Source organism: Lissotriton helveticus, chromosome 3_1, assembly GCF_964261635.1.
Source record: "Lissotriton helveticus chromosome 3_1, aLisHel1.1, whole genome shotgun sequence".
Taxonomy (NCBI): Eukaryota; Metazoa; Chordata; class Amphibia; order Caudata; family Salamandridae; genus Lissotriton; species Lissotriton helveticus.
In genome coordinates, this window is record NC_136061.1 from 666,026,710 (window position 1) to 666,042,847 (window position 16,138).

At 47.3% G+C, this 16,138-nt stretch overlaps 1 protein-coding gene across 4 annotated transcripts in view; it reads left to right on the top strand.

Moving 5' to 3' along the window:
- Positions 1 to 16,138, top strand: part of MACF1 (microtubule actin crosslinking factor 1) — a 990,087-nt gene that overhangs the window by 589,391 nt on the left and 384,558 nt on the right. For all 4 annotated transcript variants that reach the window (XM_078680764.1, XM_078680763.1, XM_078680765.1 and 1 more), the window contains 3 exons: positions 7,223 to 7,443; positions 7,714 to 7,843; positions 13,749 to 13,948. In XM_078680764.1, the coding sequence (XP_078536890.1) occupies positions 7,223 to 7,443; positions 7,714 to 7,843; positions 13,749 to 13,948 (551 nt within the window). The remainder of the gene's footprint in view (positions 1 to 7,222; positions 7,444 to 7,713; positions 7,844 to 13,748; positions 13,949 to 16,138) is intronic.

Here is a 16,138-nt window from a genome sequence, read left to right on the forward strand (position 1 = left end):
CAAACCAACTAATATACTAAATTGGTTGGCTAGGTTCAGAAAATTCTGATTCGGAGTGGGTCGTAATTCAACCTGCATCATCAATATTAATAAAGTAAGTTGCAAATTGCGACTTAGTCAAATTGGTGGCTATCACAGGGATGGTGGCGTACTAGGCTCGGCAGACCACGGTCTGTGAGCTTCCTTAGATAAAGTAAACTTATGATTTTTAATTGTAGCCTGTTTTCCATAAAGGAAATGATGCTGCATTTAAGAAATAAAAACAAATCATTTAAAAGTTTATTTAAGAGTTGCAGTGGTCTCCTAGGCCACTGACTACTGTCAAACTTTTTTTTTTTACATTCACAAAGAGGAAGGTGTCATAGTGGTCCGTAAGTCTCATAGCACACTGGTGCTCTTCTGCTGCATAGGGCATTGCCCTGCAGCATTCTGTTATTAGTGTGTCTTGTGCCTGGCATTGCATCACATTGAGCTAGCATTGTGCCACTGCATGCATGCATGCATGCATGTTATGTGACATACAGACATTGTTTGAGAGCATTCTTTTTTTGTCCTGCTTGATGTTGGCATTGTGTTGACATTGTCCTGCCATTTGGTAGTGGGGTGTCCCTTGGCATACTAGTGGGGTGTCCTTGGACACCATGATATAGTGTGACTTATCAATACTTCTAAATGCCGATTCCTCACCCTTAGAATATCCGCCAGAGCTAGACTGGATCTTGAAGATTTTTCAGCATAGCCTCTGTTCGCCTGTGGGTTGCATTGTGAAGCTGTGTGTTGACCTCGTTCTGCCCCGGAAGAGATGGTGGAAGACTCACATTAGCACCACTGAGCACGTTGATATCTGATAGAAACATCTAGCAACAGATTCCTTACCTTACCTGCTCAATCATTACCCTTGAGCGCAAGGAGGTTGCGTTGGTCGGCTCCATGTGACGTAGTAGTGTCATCTGTGCTGGAAGTGACGTCCGCGTCATCTATGTGCCACCTCGGCGCACTGAAGTCATTTCTTTTCTCTATGCTCCAGCTAGCACAGATCCATGAAGAGTGCCACCCTCTGTCACTTTTTGACAGGCTTTTTTCGACGTTTTGTCGCTGATGTTTGGTGTGTAAGCTTTTCCTCAATGTCGAAAAAGACTTATAGATGCAAACCAGTCACTGACGGATCCACACTTAATTTGTCTCTGGTGCCTGGAGCACGACTCGGAGTCGTGTTCCGGCTGCCAGGCCATGGCCTTGAAGGCTTTGAGGGAGTGGTCCCTAAAGCTGCTTGCGGCCCAGCATTTGCCTCCACACTGTTCTCCCCGGAGATCTTGTTCCCGGTCGAGAGGAAGTTCAGGCCACAAGCCTGTGAGTCCTAAATCCTCTCACTCGAAGTCTTCGGGTCGGTCAGGTAAGAGGTTTAAGAACACAAGAAGTTGAAGCATACTTCAACAGCTCCCCGTCCGCCAGTCTACTTGACGGAGGAGTATCGATGCTCTAGGCCTTGTTCTGCAGATCCTGTGCCAGCTCTGTGCTTCCCAGCCTTTCCATACCGAGAGCGCCCTTCACCCATCTTAAAGAATTTAGTGATGCGATGTGCCTCATATTTGAACAACCCAAACCTCCTAGTGCGCCTTCAGGCCCCAGAGACTCAGAGGGGGCTCCATTGGGTTTCGGCCCAGCGGCTCCAGCACCGATTTCCCCCAAAATGGATCCGCTAGTGGATCCGGACCGGTGCCGGTTGTGCTCCTGCGACCTTCTCCCACGCAGAGATTCCCCGGCGCCAGCCTCATTTATATCCCCAACAACCCAGAGCCAGATCGGCGCCTCTCGACGCCAACTCTGGCGCTGACGTCAGCCTTGGGTCCTAGGTCAGTTCCTCTGCCTTATTTTGAGGGGCTAGGAATGGAGGAAGATTGGGAGGGTCGCTGGACCCTTTACAAGAACAGCCTGAGCACAAGATGGACTGGTATGGGGAATTGGGTAAGGCCAGTGGACTGGATACCTCCCCAGATTCCGGCCTGCTTTCTCCCCCTACCGTGGCTATGGAGGAGGGAGCTTCATATGCTATGGTGGTGAGAAGGGCAGCTGAGGTCCTGGACCTTCAGCTCCCTTTGGTGGAAGTCAAGCCGAACATCTCGACTGAGGTGTTGCAGCCGGGTGTCTCCTTGGAACCCCTCCTGCTTTTCAACAAAGCCTTGACCAATGTTCTTCTGGGAATCTGGTTCAAGCCCGGCACAGTGGTTCCTGTGGATAGGACAGTCACCTGCCTCCTTTGCCCTGCACCGGGTGACCCAAAATTCCTCACCATCCATCCTACCCCCGCAAGGTTGATGGTCCAGGCCTCTATCTCACAAGGAGCGTCTCTCTTCCTCTCCCCTGTACAGGGAATCCAAGAGGCTGGATAGTTGTGGCCAGAAGATTTTTTTCTTTCGCCAGCCTTGCATTGCTGTCAGTGAACACTGCATGCTTGTTGGGCTGTTACGCCCACTTCTTGTGGAAAACGGTTGCTCAAGTGCTGCCACAGGTTCGGGAGGAGGCCTGGGCCATTCTCTCCCAAGCGGTATCAGACAGGAGAGTTTCAGCAAAGTTCACCATTCGTTGTGGACTTGACATCACTGACTCTCTGGGCAGAGTAATTTTATTGACTGTGGCTTTTCGAAGCCACACCTCGGCTGAGAACTTCTGGCTTTTCTGGCGACGTCCAGGCTTCCCTTATAGGAGACCAGGCAGACATGGCCATAGAGTGCTTTAATGACTCGCGGGCTACAGCCAAGTCTTTCGCCCTTTTGGTGACCATCCATCCCCTGTCTGCTTTTCGCCCCTTTCATGACCACGGAATGAGCTTTCAGTTGCACCAGACATATCCCAGCCACAAGGCAGTGCAAGTTCAGCAACGTCTGTGCAGCCATGGGTGCAGTTCCTTTCGACCCCCTGAGTCAGGCGACCAGAAGTCCAGTAAGTCCACCCCTCCCCCTGCAGTCTCTAAACCTTCCTAGTCCGGCCATTCAAGATCATGGGCGGACGGTTCTTGGCTAGGTCAGCCATCACCTCCACCACTGGCAAAACATCCCATCGGACAAGTGGGTTCTTCAGATAGTCCGAAAGGGGTACTCCCACACCTTCAAGACTACCCCTTCCTCATGTCTCAGATTTACGACCGGCTGACGGAGGAACACCTGAAATTGCTTCAGGAGGAAATCAGGAATCTCTTGGCCATGGAGCCATAGAGAGGGCTCAGGCGCCGGACGTAGGCTGTGTTTGCTTTTCCTGCTACTTTCTGGTCCCGAAAAAAGACAAGGGCCTTTGTCCTATTCTAGATCTGCGAGCTCCCAACTACTTCCTCAAAAATGAAAAGTTCAAAATGCTCACTCTGGCCCAGACCCCGGAGACTGGATGGTAGCGTTGGACTTGCAGGACGCCTATTTTCAGATTCCCATTGTGTCTGCCCATCAGCGATACCTGCGGTTCATGGTAGGCCATGAGCACTTTCAGTTCACAGTTCTCCCCTTTGGCCTTACCAAGGCTGCTCGGATGTACACCAAGTTGCTGGTTGTGGTTGCAGCTCATCTGCGCACTGCAAGGGTACCAGTGTTCCCCTGTCTCGACGACTGGCTGTTGAAGGTGAGCTTGCCCCAGATTGTCCTATCCCAGCTCCAGACTATGGTGAATCTCCTGCTTCTGCTGGGTTTCACAATCAACGTGCCAAAGTCACACCTGATTCCCTCTCAGATGCTCCCTTTTATCGGAGCTGTTCTAGACACAGTGCAGTTTCCGGCCTATCCTTCCGAGCAGCGAGTCCAGGATATACAGGCTATGATACCGATGTTTCATCCTCACTCCTGGAGTTCACTGAGACCAACTCTGAGGCTGCTGGGCCTCATGGTCTCCTGCATCCTGCTAGTGACACATGCCAGATGGCATGTGTCACTAGCAGTACTAGCACTAGCTGTACCTTCACGCCGCTACCTCTCATGCCCCGAGTTCTGAAGAAGATCAGGAACAACCAGGCTGACGTCATCCTAGTGGCTCTGGATTGGGCCGGGAGAATGTGGTACCAGGTACGTCTGGGCATGAGCATGTGTCCTCTGATCACGCTGCCGCCTCAGAAGGATCGCCTGTCGCAGCAGCAGAGCATGGTCTTGACCCGGGCTGTTCAATCTACACCTCGATGCTTGGAAATGAGCAGCTGCAGTTTACTTGGAAAACAGCTCAAGTCGTCCCTCTACAGAAAAAATTTAACATCAATCCCAATAACCTGAGCAATTACCGCCCGATCTCCTAAATTCCTATATTAGGAAAAATCCTGGAGTGCCATGTGAACCAACAGCTCATGACATTTAAGGAAGGGAAGCTTAGGGGTAGGCTTCGAAAAATGTGGTCCCGTGAGGGAACTGCTCATTAAAGCACTTTTTCCTCCTTATTCCCCATTTTTATTAATACCATCTAAAGGGAGCATTAAAGTTTAGTTTCTCCACAAAGCCAGGTATTTTTTAATCCGCTCACTTCTGACCCTTCAAGTTCAAGTTCAGGCATTTGTATAGCGCACTACTCACCCAGGAGGGTCTCAAGGCGCTAGGGGAAGGGGTTAAATTATTTGTCGAATAGCCAGGTTTTCAGTTTTTTTCTGAAGGAGATGTGGTTCTGATTAAGGCGAAGGTGGGTGGGGAGTGAGTTCCAGGTCTTGGCAGCAAGGAAGGAGAAGGATCTGCCACCCATGGTGAATTTCCGGATGCGCGGGACTGCGGCGAGGGCTTGATTGAATGATCTTAAATGGCAGGTGGGTTTGTAGAAGGATAGTCGAGTGTTGAGGCATTCGGGTCCTAGATTGTAGAGGGCCTTGTGTGCGTGGGTGAGAAGGCGGAAGGTAATTATTTTGTTGACGGGAAGCCAGTGGAGGTCTTTTAGATGTCCGGTGATGTGATCTTGGCGCGGGATGTCTAATATGAGTCTCGCTGACGCGTTTTGGATGCGCTGGAGTTTTTTCTGTAATTTTGTTGTGATTCCGGCGTAAAGTGTGTTACCATAATCCAGTCGACTCGTGACCAGTGCATGGGTGACAGTCTTTCTTGTCTCGAGGGGGATCCAGCGGAAGATCTTTTTGAGGATGCGAAGTACGCCCAACTCTTACACCCAACACATAAACTTCACTTCACTTTAAAGTACTCCCACGTATCCGTCGGTTGTAGTACGCCCCGTCCCGCAGCTGGGCGGGAAGAACCCGTTGATGAAACATGCCACCAAGGGACATTTTGGTGGGTGAGGGTTATTTCAGAAAACGTATTGTTTGTCCCATGCTAATAACCAAACGGTTATCTTGGGTTTAGTCACTTTTTGGAAGGTTAGCACTATATTTTGCAACTCAGAGTGGACTCTTGCTATGTTTCCATAGTTTGCAGAGGAGGTTGAGTCCATGACTGATCATACCTGTTCACTCCCTTTTTGTTTTTTGGTATTCTAGTTCTATGTCCATATTTCCTGAAGAGGTTAGTGCCGAGATACACCTTTGGGTGTGATTTGCAGCGCTTTACAAATGGATATCATATCATAACTGTCCTTGTTCAAATCACTTGTTGTGATGCAATTTCTCAAAGGATTAATCCATTGGTATCCTTGTAAACCCTTTATGTTGCCACAGTGGTATCTTAATCTGTTCCTTACTTTTCTTATGTGCACCCCTTTTGAGCTGTTGCACAGTTGTCCTCAACGTCTCCTGACCCTCACAACAGTGTTTCTCATCGTGATAATCTCAGCTCTTCGGTGAGTGAGCTTCATGGTCTTTCAGTCCAGCCACCATCTTTAAGGGCAGACTGGTGCTAAAGACTGAAGTGGCTTTTCAACCAATGGTTGTGACTCCCTTTCATGTCGGGCAGTCCATCACACTTCTGACATTCTTCGTCCCACCTCACCCCTCGAAAGAGGACAGACTCCATCATTTGAAATCCAAAAGAACACTGAGCTTTTACATTGATACTTGCAAAGACCACCGGTTGGACAATCCACTCTTTGTGGGATTCAATGGGGCAAGGAACAGCGTGGCAGGGCAGAAAAGTACTTTGCCCAGGTACATAGTCCTCTGCATTAATATCTGCTATGTGTTGACCAAGAAGCAGCCTCCTGAATGATTGCGGGCCCATTCCACCAAGACCAACGTTGCCACCTCTGTGTTGGCGCGTGGAGTGCCCTTCCTGAATATTTGTCAGGCTACTACATGGAAATCAGTGCGCACGTTCGCAACGCATTGGTGCCTTTACAGCCAGATCCAATGGAAAGGGTATTTAGGTCTGAGTCATTCCCCTGATCCCCCACTGGGGGAAGAATTGCTTTGGTATCTATTCTAAAGTTGAGGAATTTGCTGTTAGAAGCATCCATGAGAAGAACAAGTTGTTTACCTTCAGTAATGCTCTTTCTGGGGGATATGCTATCTAAGTGCATATTCCTCAATGTCCTCCCAGTTCTGTAGAGAGGCCTCTTTTCCATGTAAAAAGTCACAAATTAGAGATCTGCACTCTGGCATAGTTAATTGGTTCTTATGCTCCAAAGTAGCTTCACTTCTAGAGCCAAACGAGGTCAATGTGCAGTTACACTTTCGTATCCAGCATGGAGATATTTTAAAGCTGAAGGATCTGTGATTTGATTGAGTATCCACCAACTTGTTCTTTTTGGCATGCCGGTATGGTAACCTTTGGGATGCTGGAGTGGTGTCCTTGGGCATGCTGCTGGTGTGGTGTCCTTGGACGTGCTGCTGGAGTGGTGTCCTTGGGCATGCTGTTGGTGTGGTGTCCTTGGACATGCTGTTGGTGTGGTGTTCTTCGGTGTGCTGATTATGAGGTGTCCCTTAGCATGTTGCTGGTGTGCTGATGTGATATCCGTCAGCATGCTGATGTGGTATCCCTCGGCATGCTGCTGTTTAGGTATTCCTCAGTATGCTGTTGTTGCATCTTCTGGCATGCTGGTGGTGATTTCATAATGCGCTGGTGGTATGATCCATTTTTATAGTCTTATTTCGTGCAGCGTGACATTGATGTGCCTCGCACTGTGCCGTCGTCTATCCCACAGTACGATGCTGTAATGTTCCTTGGTATACGGGAGTGTCATCTTTCTGACGGCATCCTGGTGATGATTTTCAGTATGCTGATGTATTACTTGAGTACTTTATTGTGTCGTCTGCAGCATGCTTCCTGTGTTTCACTAGTGTGCAATGCTTGTTAGTGGTTAATGTTTTCTTGTATCCCCATAGATTTGACAGAGATTCAGTGTGATGTTTCTGATGTGACCCAGCGGTATGAGGGTTTGGGCTCAGTCCTCCAGGATAACGAGAAGAAGTTGTCAGCCATGCAGAGAAGAATACAGGAAGTCCAAGAAGAGACAGGAGCCCTGTTTAAGTGGCTGGAGTCAAAGGAACAAGTCTTATCATCTCTTGATTCTTCTCCATCCACAGCACATGCTGAGCAGAACAAGGTGAGTAGGATCTGCCTGAAATGGTACTTAACAGGCATTGGGTAAGGGGAGGAATGATGTGATCGCATGGATGAAATGACTCTGAAAAAGGCCTGCGAGGAATAAGGATCAAAGCACATGTAGATGTAGCCATCAATGCTGCCTTGAATTAAGTAGTCAGATTCACTGCCATAAAAGTCAAGTATTGGGATGTTAATATGCACAAATTGATGTGCTACTCTTTCTTAATCACACCATCACTTCACTCTGGCCCAAATCTTTTGTTACCAGGCTTTGCTTGATGAACTGGAACAGAACTCTGGGAAGGTTGAGCAGTTGAAAGAAGCTCTTCGCAGCTTGATCGAGAAACACCCAAATTCTCCAGAGGCTAAAAACTGGCAGACAATGCTACAGGATCTTGGTAAGTGTCTTTTTTGTCCTTAATTACTAGTTGAAACCACAGTGTAACAATATGCATCAGTGTAAAATATGCTCTCCTTACAGCTTCAGAAAAGTGGCACAAACAGACTTAATCCATCAAGCCGAGTGGGAAGGGAACAGTGAAGGCCCCTGGATTTGTAAATGTGTATAGTTATGCATATGGGTTGCATATTGCAAGAATATTTGTTTAAAAGTACTTTAATGCACAGATGGCAAATGTACAACACATAAAACTAAGATGCACAGTGCAAACCAGACGTTTCTACAACCCTCTAGGTCTGAGTTCTGAACCCAAAGATACCAGATACACCTAACTGGAACCCTGACTCACCAAAGCAATGTCCTCTCGAAGGAGTGGTTGGAGACTTCTCTTCCTTGGGGTAGTGGGACAGAGGGTAGACTGGGAACATCTGATTTCCTATCAACTGATGAAGCTAAATGTTCCCAGTCTGCCCTCTGTCCCGCGACCCAAAAGAACAGAAGTGGCCACCCAATGAGAGGACACTGTTCTAGTGGTACGGGCCTGGTGTTCATGCACATGTACTGGAGCTACCTTTAGGAGGCTAGTGGCTGGTCAAGATGATATTGTACCCTAAATCCAACAGAATACCCAAAAAGGGTAGAGGCCTGTATCTCTGAGCCCCCGGCCACAGTCTAGAGTTTCTAATAGCAGGGAGACCACGGGGACGGTGTTATGTGCTACTGGTGCATGACAAGCAAGGAAAAGCTAGAGATCATACGAGTCTATTGGCAAGGGTCCACATGGTATGTTCTTCATCATGCCAATCTACTCCAACTATTGATGGTAACTGGAAACACTCAGTCTCCCACTGGCAGATGAGCTCAGTCGTTATCATTCCCTAATGGGGACTAAGCTAATCGAGGAATTTGAAACTTTTGAATCCTGGGCGACCCTCCAAGCGTAGGGGCATATTTTCTGCATGTTCACTGTGTGATCGCTGCATGGGGAGAGCCTGCTATCCTCCTCCCTTGTCTCTTGGTACCGGAGTGTGTTATCTGCAGGGAGGAATGTTAATTAATAAATTGGCAGGGATTACTTGGCTACAAGAGAATGACTATCACCCAGCAGAGGGAAAATCTAAGCTAAACCTGGATAAGAGCTGGTTCCTTCCCCAACCCACCAAGCTTCTGCAAGAATTAGGGCAGGGCAGTATGATTTGGAATGTCCAGTGGAAAAGGTGCCCGCTTGGTTTACATTAAACACAATGGCTCACCAATCCATCGTCACCCAGTGAACACACTAGCTCTCACACATGCATCTCAGACTTGATAGAAGCCAAAAGCACACAGGCAAGGGAGACTGCACAGAATTTACAAGGGAGGAGCTGGTACATCCTGGGTAAAGAGGCCAGGGATGTATGACGCTACAACGCGGCTAGTTAGATCGCACGCTGTAACATCGCGTCTGTTACATCGCTTCCTCCATTACATCGCGTTCCACGACATCGCATCCCTTTGCAACGAGATTGCATTGCTTCCCATCGTCGCGCACGTTACCCCGCAGTGCACTACGTCGCAGGTCAAAACAACGCGTTTTTTGTGTTTTCCGCGTAACCCGCCTCTACCCCTGCCCGTCCCCATCCCGTTCCCCTCAACATAAAAACTTCTACTTCTATTAATAATTTTGTGTGGTGTGTATTTATTTAGTAGAGTTTGGTCCGAGTCAAAGTTTGATTGATGCTTAAAAATGAGTCCAGGTCCCCAAAAATGAAAATCGGGGCGTAACAACGAAACATAAAGCACTGCCATGAGCCCTCTTTATATAAATGATTGCAGGGAATTATGTAGCACCTAGAGGCAGGTTTGCGCTGCAGCTTTACAGTGGCTGCCCTTTACTGTCCCCGGCCTCTACCACTTGTAGGCTGGACGAAGTTCTGTTTCTTTAATGCGCAGCACTTTAATTAGGCAGCACTTAACACAACAGATTTTGCCTGGAGCTTGTCGAGATTGTTCACAGCACCCTAACCAAGAAAGGCAAGACTTTCCCATCTACCCTCTGGTTTTGTAGCTTCAGAAGCCTTTGTTGTGAGAGGTGGTCCACAGCGTCAGGGAGAGATGCGGTTGACCCGCTATTTTGGCATAGTGTGGTGAATGCCACAGCAGAACAGCTGCTCGTCTATTGTGAGTATATGATATTATTCTCCCTTCAGTCAGTTTCATAGAGCGATGGGGAGCATGAAATCGTAAGATGAGGAGGGGCGAGAAGTGTGATGGGTGATGAGACAGGCCTTGGAAGATAGCAGCACTGATGAGGACAGGCACGGGCAGGACTGCTTCTGCCTGCAGCCGACTAGCTGTGTCCAGGACAGAAAGGGGGGGCAGGATACAAGTGAGGCCGCACAGAATTCAAGGCACAAAGGTCGCAGTCACCCAAAAGCCCAAAGCAGCCCTCCCAGTGCACTCCTTCGCAGCCGGCAGGTCACACGCGTGATCTAAAACTAGGCACTCATCACCCACAGGCCTGCAACAACCTTTCCCCTCATCCAAAGATATCACTTATGAGACTGTGGTACTATTTCCTTTGGAGCACCATGAACAGTTTGTGGCTGCGGGATCATGGGAGACTGCAGAAGGGGACTGGGGCAAAAGAGAGAGAGCTAGAGAGAGAGAGCGAGATGGCGAGGTGGAGAGAGAAGGCTGAACAACTAACAAGTTCAGGGGTGAGAAAGCATAGACAACAGCAAGGCACATGAAGAGAGAGCTAGAGAGAGAGAGCGAGATGGCGAGGTGGAGAGAGAAGGCTGAACAACTAACAAGTTCAGGGGTGAGAAAGCATAGACAACAGCAAGGCACATGAACAGGGTGCAGGGTCCCATGGTTGGGCCAGACACGAGAGTTAAGGAGATATCAAAGTACCGGAGTCAGGGGGGCAAAGAAATAGAAAATTGAGGGGGAGTTGGCGGAGGGAGGAAAACTGTGTAGGGGTGTTTTATCCTGGGGGTACCCGCCGCAGGGAGGTAATACAACAAGCACAATGTTCTTAATCAGGGAGAAGAGAATTCCTGCCCCAAGCTCATTGGTTTCCCAAGGCCCATTCCTCCTTCCACAGCTGCTCCAGGAACATTTCCTGTTTCAGCCAAGGTGTCCAATTTCCACACATTCATCCAGCCACCCATCCATGCATCCATCCACCCATCAGGCATCCAACCATGCATCCATCCACCCACCCATACACCCATTCATCCAGCCAACCACCCATGCATCAATCCATCCATCCATCCACCCACCCATGATGTTCCTATCCACCCACCCATCCACCCATTCATCCAGCTAACCATCCATCCATCCATGCATCCATCCACCCATTCATCCAGCCACCCATCCATGCATCCATCCACCCACCCATCAGGCATCCAACCATGCATCCATCCACCCACCACCCAATCATCCACCCACCCATTCATTCAGCCAACCATCCATGCATCCATCCACCCATTCACCCACCCATCATGCATCCACCCATGCATCCATCCACCCACCCATCAGGCATCCAATCATGCATCCATCCACCCACCACGCATCCATCCATCCACCCAATCATCCACCCACCCATCCACCCATTCATCCAGCCAACCATCCATGCATCCATTCACCCATTCACCCACCCACCCATTCATCCACCCAACCATCCATCCATGCATCCATCCACCCATTCATCCAGCAAACCATCAGGCATCCACCCATGCATCCACCCACCCACCCACCATGCATCCACCCAACGCTGTCATTCTGGGATATAATCCGAAGAAACAGCTGGCAATCATAAATGTGAAACATAAAAAAGAAACATTTGTAAGTGTCGTTTTTTAAAGCACTTGTAAGTGTCTCAGGAGAGTCCCGAACCTTGGTTCCCAGCCCCAAAGTCGGCAGCGCTATCCGTGTTGCCACCTCCTCTCTCGCTTTGCAGGTCAGGCATTTTACACGCCTTTCACTTATCCCCCTGGTGCCTCTTTCTGGCCACATCCTCTCCCTCTGTGTGGCCCATGCATTTCCATTTATTAATAATGACCCCCGGGCCATGCACACAAATTATGAATATGTTCGCCTTTCACTTCGCGGGCCTGTCACTAGCGACGTCGAATGCCCCTGCAGCCGAGAATCCGCCGAGATCCCTGTGTATCCAGTGTTTGGCTGCTTTGAATTCGCTTCACTCCTCATGTTTGCAGGAAGATGACATTTAAACACGCGAAAATGATGGGTTACGAGTGGGAGAGAGGGCCCAACCCAGGGATATCATTGAAGTTTAAAGGGTGCATTTCATCACTTTCCCCCAACCATGTCATTTTAATGGACTGACGTTCACGCTGGTGTTTAGCTTAGTCAATAATATTATGGGTGGGGGGAGGGGGGCTGGGACTGGCAGTGGTACTTATTTTATCAACTTTGCTAGGGAGGGGGGGTGAGACTGCCAGTGGTACTTATTTTATCAACTTTGCTAGGGAGGGGGGGTGAGACTGCCAGTGGTACTTATTTTATCAACTTTGCTAGCGAATGCTATGTAATCGCATCCTCTCCCTCTGTGCGGCCCATGTTTTTTAAGGACTGATGTTCACGCAGGTGTGTAGTTTACTTAACAATATTATGGGGGGCAGTGGTACTTATTTAATCAACTTAGTTATCGCTTTTTAATTTCTAATTAATTACCCCTGGGCCATAATTCAAGTTCAAGTCGCGGGTCCCCCGGGCCCAAAAATATTAATTACCCTCACATTTTATTACTTTCCGCCCATGCTTTTTAATTTCTTATTAATTACCCCCGGGCCATCCCCTGGCCATAAAATATTAATTACCCTCACTTTTTATTAATTTCCCCCATTCAAGTCGTGCTCAAGTTGAAGTCGAATGCTCGAATGCAATGTAATCGCCAGCGACGTGATGGTCCATACTCGAATGCTATGTAATCGCCAGCGACGTGATGGTCTATGCGATGATATGGCATGTGTCGTAATTGCATGCGTTCTAAAGCCTCCTGCGATGTCCTAGTCGCGTTGCGATGGAAGCGCGATGTAATGCTTTCGTTGTAACGGGTGTTTCCCGAGGCCAGTAGCCGCTCTTCTTAAACGAGGATTGCACATTGTGTGCTCCCTTGACCTCAGAGCCAAACCGTAGCGTCCATCCATGTAAACAGGGAAACTGTGAGTGGGCATGCTTGATTATCATTTTTGATGAGGTAAAAATCCACAATCGTACAGCAGCTTTCCAGTGATTCACCAAGAGATCAGCATAGGGCAGGAGAGCACACTTTCCTGAGCCATGCAGAAGACTTTCCCTCTCAACATGTGACATGTACAAAGAGATTGTTTTCGCTTCAGATCTTAGCTCTCGAAACATACAATTATACCATTTTCTGGCACAGGAAAGCAGGCAGGGTTTCCATGAATCCTTTGCCTACATTAAACTGGTGGAAGAGTCAATTTTGAGATGGACAGCGCATCCTGCCAGAGAGCCAACATATTTGTTTGTGAGTTCTCATAACCCTAACACACAATCTGTATCATAGCTATTTTTAGTTGCCTACTTTATACAGAACATACTTAGCACAATGGTGTAAAACATCACATTTCTATTGGTAATGAGTCCGTAGTAAAGAACCCCAGCATAGTATATATTTGAAGATACTACTTCCATATAGCTGGGAGGGATTTGTAGGGATGGATGGAATTTGGAATAAGTGGGAGCGAGAAGTGAAATAGGTGGGCGAGAGGTAGGCAGGGAGTGAAGTAAGGAATGATTGAGAGGCATTTGGGTAAGAGTTTATCAGGAAAGGATCTGACCTCGCACTAAAATAAGAGGTACAACAGTTCCAGAATGACCTTTGTTTGAGGATCGTGATGAATTCTGGGGTTCTCGGTTTGTATCCACAGATTCCAGGTGGAGCAGAGCACAAGAAGTGACAGTCGCGCGGCAGCAAGAACTGGAGGAGTCTGCCACCCAGCTAGCAGCATTCCAAAGCGCGGAAGCCCAGCTGCGGCCATGGCTAACGGAGAAGGAGCTGATGATGAGTGTGCTCGGCCCGCTCTCCATTGAGCCCAACATGTTAAACGCACAGAAGCAGCAGGTGCAGGTGAGTGGCACACTCCCAATTCAGGCCACTCCCCATGTTGTAACCAGTGGTTTGATATGTCGCAGCGTTGGGCCATGACCTGCCTGGGGGACAGATCCTCGAAGGGGTGGGATTTGTTTTCTGTGTGCCGTAGACTGGGCCTTGGTCAGGACAGCTGTTTTGGATCCCATAATCTGTATTAACAAGAGCTGATGTCTGTATCAGCAACACAGTTTTGAGACATTTGAACTAGGAAAACCTTACACTGGCATACACCTAGGACTGCTTTTTGTGCTAGTGTTCTCTCTGGACCCCTTCCTCAGTTCAATTTCTCGTGAACTCTTTAAATTCTCTCATTCTTAGTTGCTTGGGAACTGGGCTTCTGTTGCCATAGTAGATGCCTCGGGTCAATCTGGTAGAGAGACTTGCTTCCCTGTTTCTACCCGCATGTTAGGTGTAATTCATTATTTATCAGTTTAAATTTCAGCAAACATGCCTAACTTAAACGTAACAGATAATAAATACAACTCTTACCCAGGCTCAGAATGTCGGCATTCGGTTCCGCATTAGCATCCCCGAACTAGTTCTCTTATTCTACAGCGCATTGGATGAGCTTGTTTTAGAAGTGGAGGTCATGCAATATCTGTGAATCTGTTGTGGAATGAGAGAGCTAAAGTGGAAGTTAAAGAACAGGAATGGGGGTTCTTTGCCCAAATGAAGTAAATACGTTTTCAGAATGAAGGTTAACATTACATCAGCAACTTGAAGCAAAAATGGAGTAAGCAAAAAAGGATAGGGAACTGTTATAAGGAAAGGAATTATAACATATATATAGTTTGATTACCTCATCCTATGTGGATCTGAGTACATTGACATGTCTTGTAAAACCTATCCAAAGATACAAGCAGGTAGCAAAAACCTTGTCATATCAGCATTTTTTCTTCTTTAAATTACAAGAAGCCATTAACATCTGCCAATGCACTGTTTTCTATTAAGCAAGTAAACCTAATTGTAAACCTCCTGGTACCTCTGCTGTATACATCCTGGTACATTCTATGGCTTTGTACCTCTTTGTATCTCCATGGCAGAATACCTCATGCTGAATATCCGAAAGGATACCTCTCTTTGTCTTCTGTGTGGTAGAAAAGATACCTCCTGGTACACCCCATGAAATGATACCTCTTGTAACCACCCAGGCCACTATACTTTATTGTGCTTTCTGTGGAAGGAAACCTCTTGGTGGGCAGAATGCTTCCTGTTCTTCATGTAGCAGGATATCCCCTGATCCCTAGAATGGCAGATTGGCTTCTGGAACATTTCTGAGTCTTACACGCCAGATTCTTGTTTGAACTTCTCATGATAAGATAAATCCTGATAACATACAGAATATCAACAAACAAAGCCCTTTTTGCACATAGCACATGAATCTCAAAAAAATTGGGGATGACCAACGTTTTTTTTTATTTCAGTGGGATAGAGTTTAATGTCTATTCGTAGACCCCTCCTTATGTATCTTTTGAAAAAGTTAAAATTGGTTCAGCCGCCCAGAGTGGTGCTGACAAGTGTTCAGACAAAAATTGTGATGTGTTTAGGAAGTGTCTCACGTAAGCAACAACCAGGGAGAAGTTGGCAGGCATCCCCCAATTTGCTCACTGCTTCCTCATCGGCACTTTCCCAAACAGAAACCAACTCCCAAATTATAAGTGAGAAGAAAGCTGTTGTGAACTAAAGAAATTTTTATGTGCATCAAAATAGTACATTCCCTATAAACCCCCTTTAAAGAAGAAGACCTTCTCTGGCAGTCTGTGGGTTAAAACTGAGTTACGGGAAAACACAAAACATATATCTTTAATTTGTTGTGCCCGTACTCATTTAAAAAAAAAAATCATTATCCTGTTTTGACCATTTTAACCTAAAGGGCTGACTTGTTTCATTGCGATTTTATTTTGTGGCAATTTCATCAGGCATGGGGACCCAATTCCACCTTTGGGATGCGCTGGACCTGTAGGTTTAAAAAGAGATAAAAGGAAACAACAAGTGACATAGAGAATTCATAGGATATATCCGTTCACTGTGGTATGCTAAAGGCCTGAATAGGTAGCCCGCCATAGTATCTGTTGTGTGATGTATTTATCAGAAGGCAAACAAATGTATATGTTTGCAATAGTTTTTTTTTAAATGAGTACAACAACTTAAAGGTATATGTTTTGT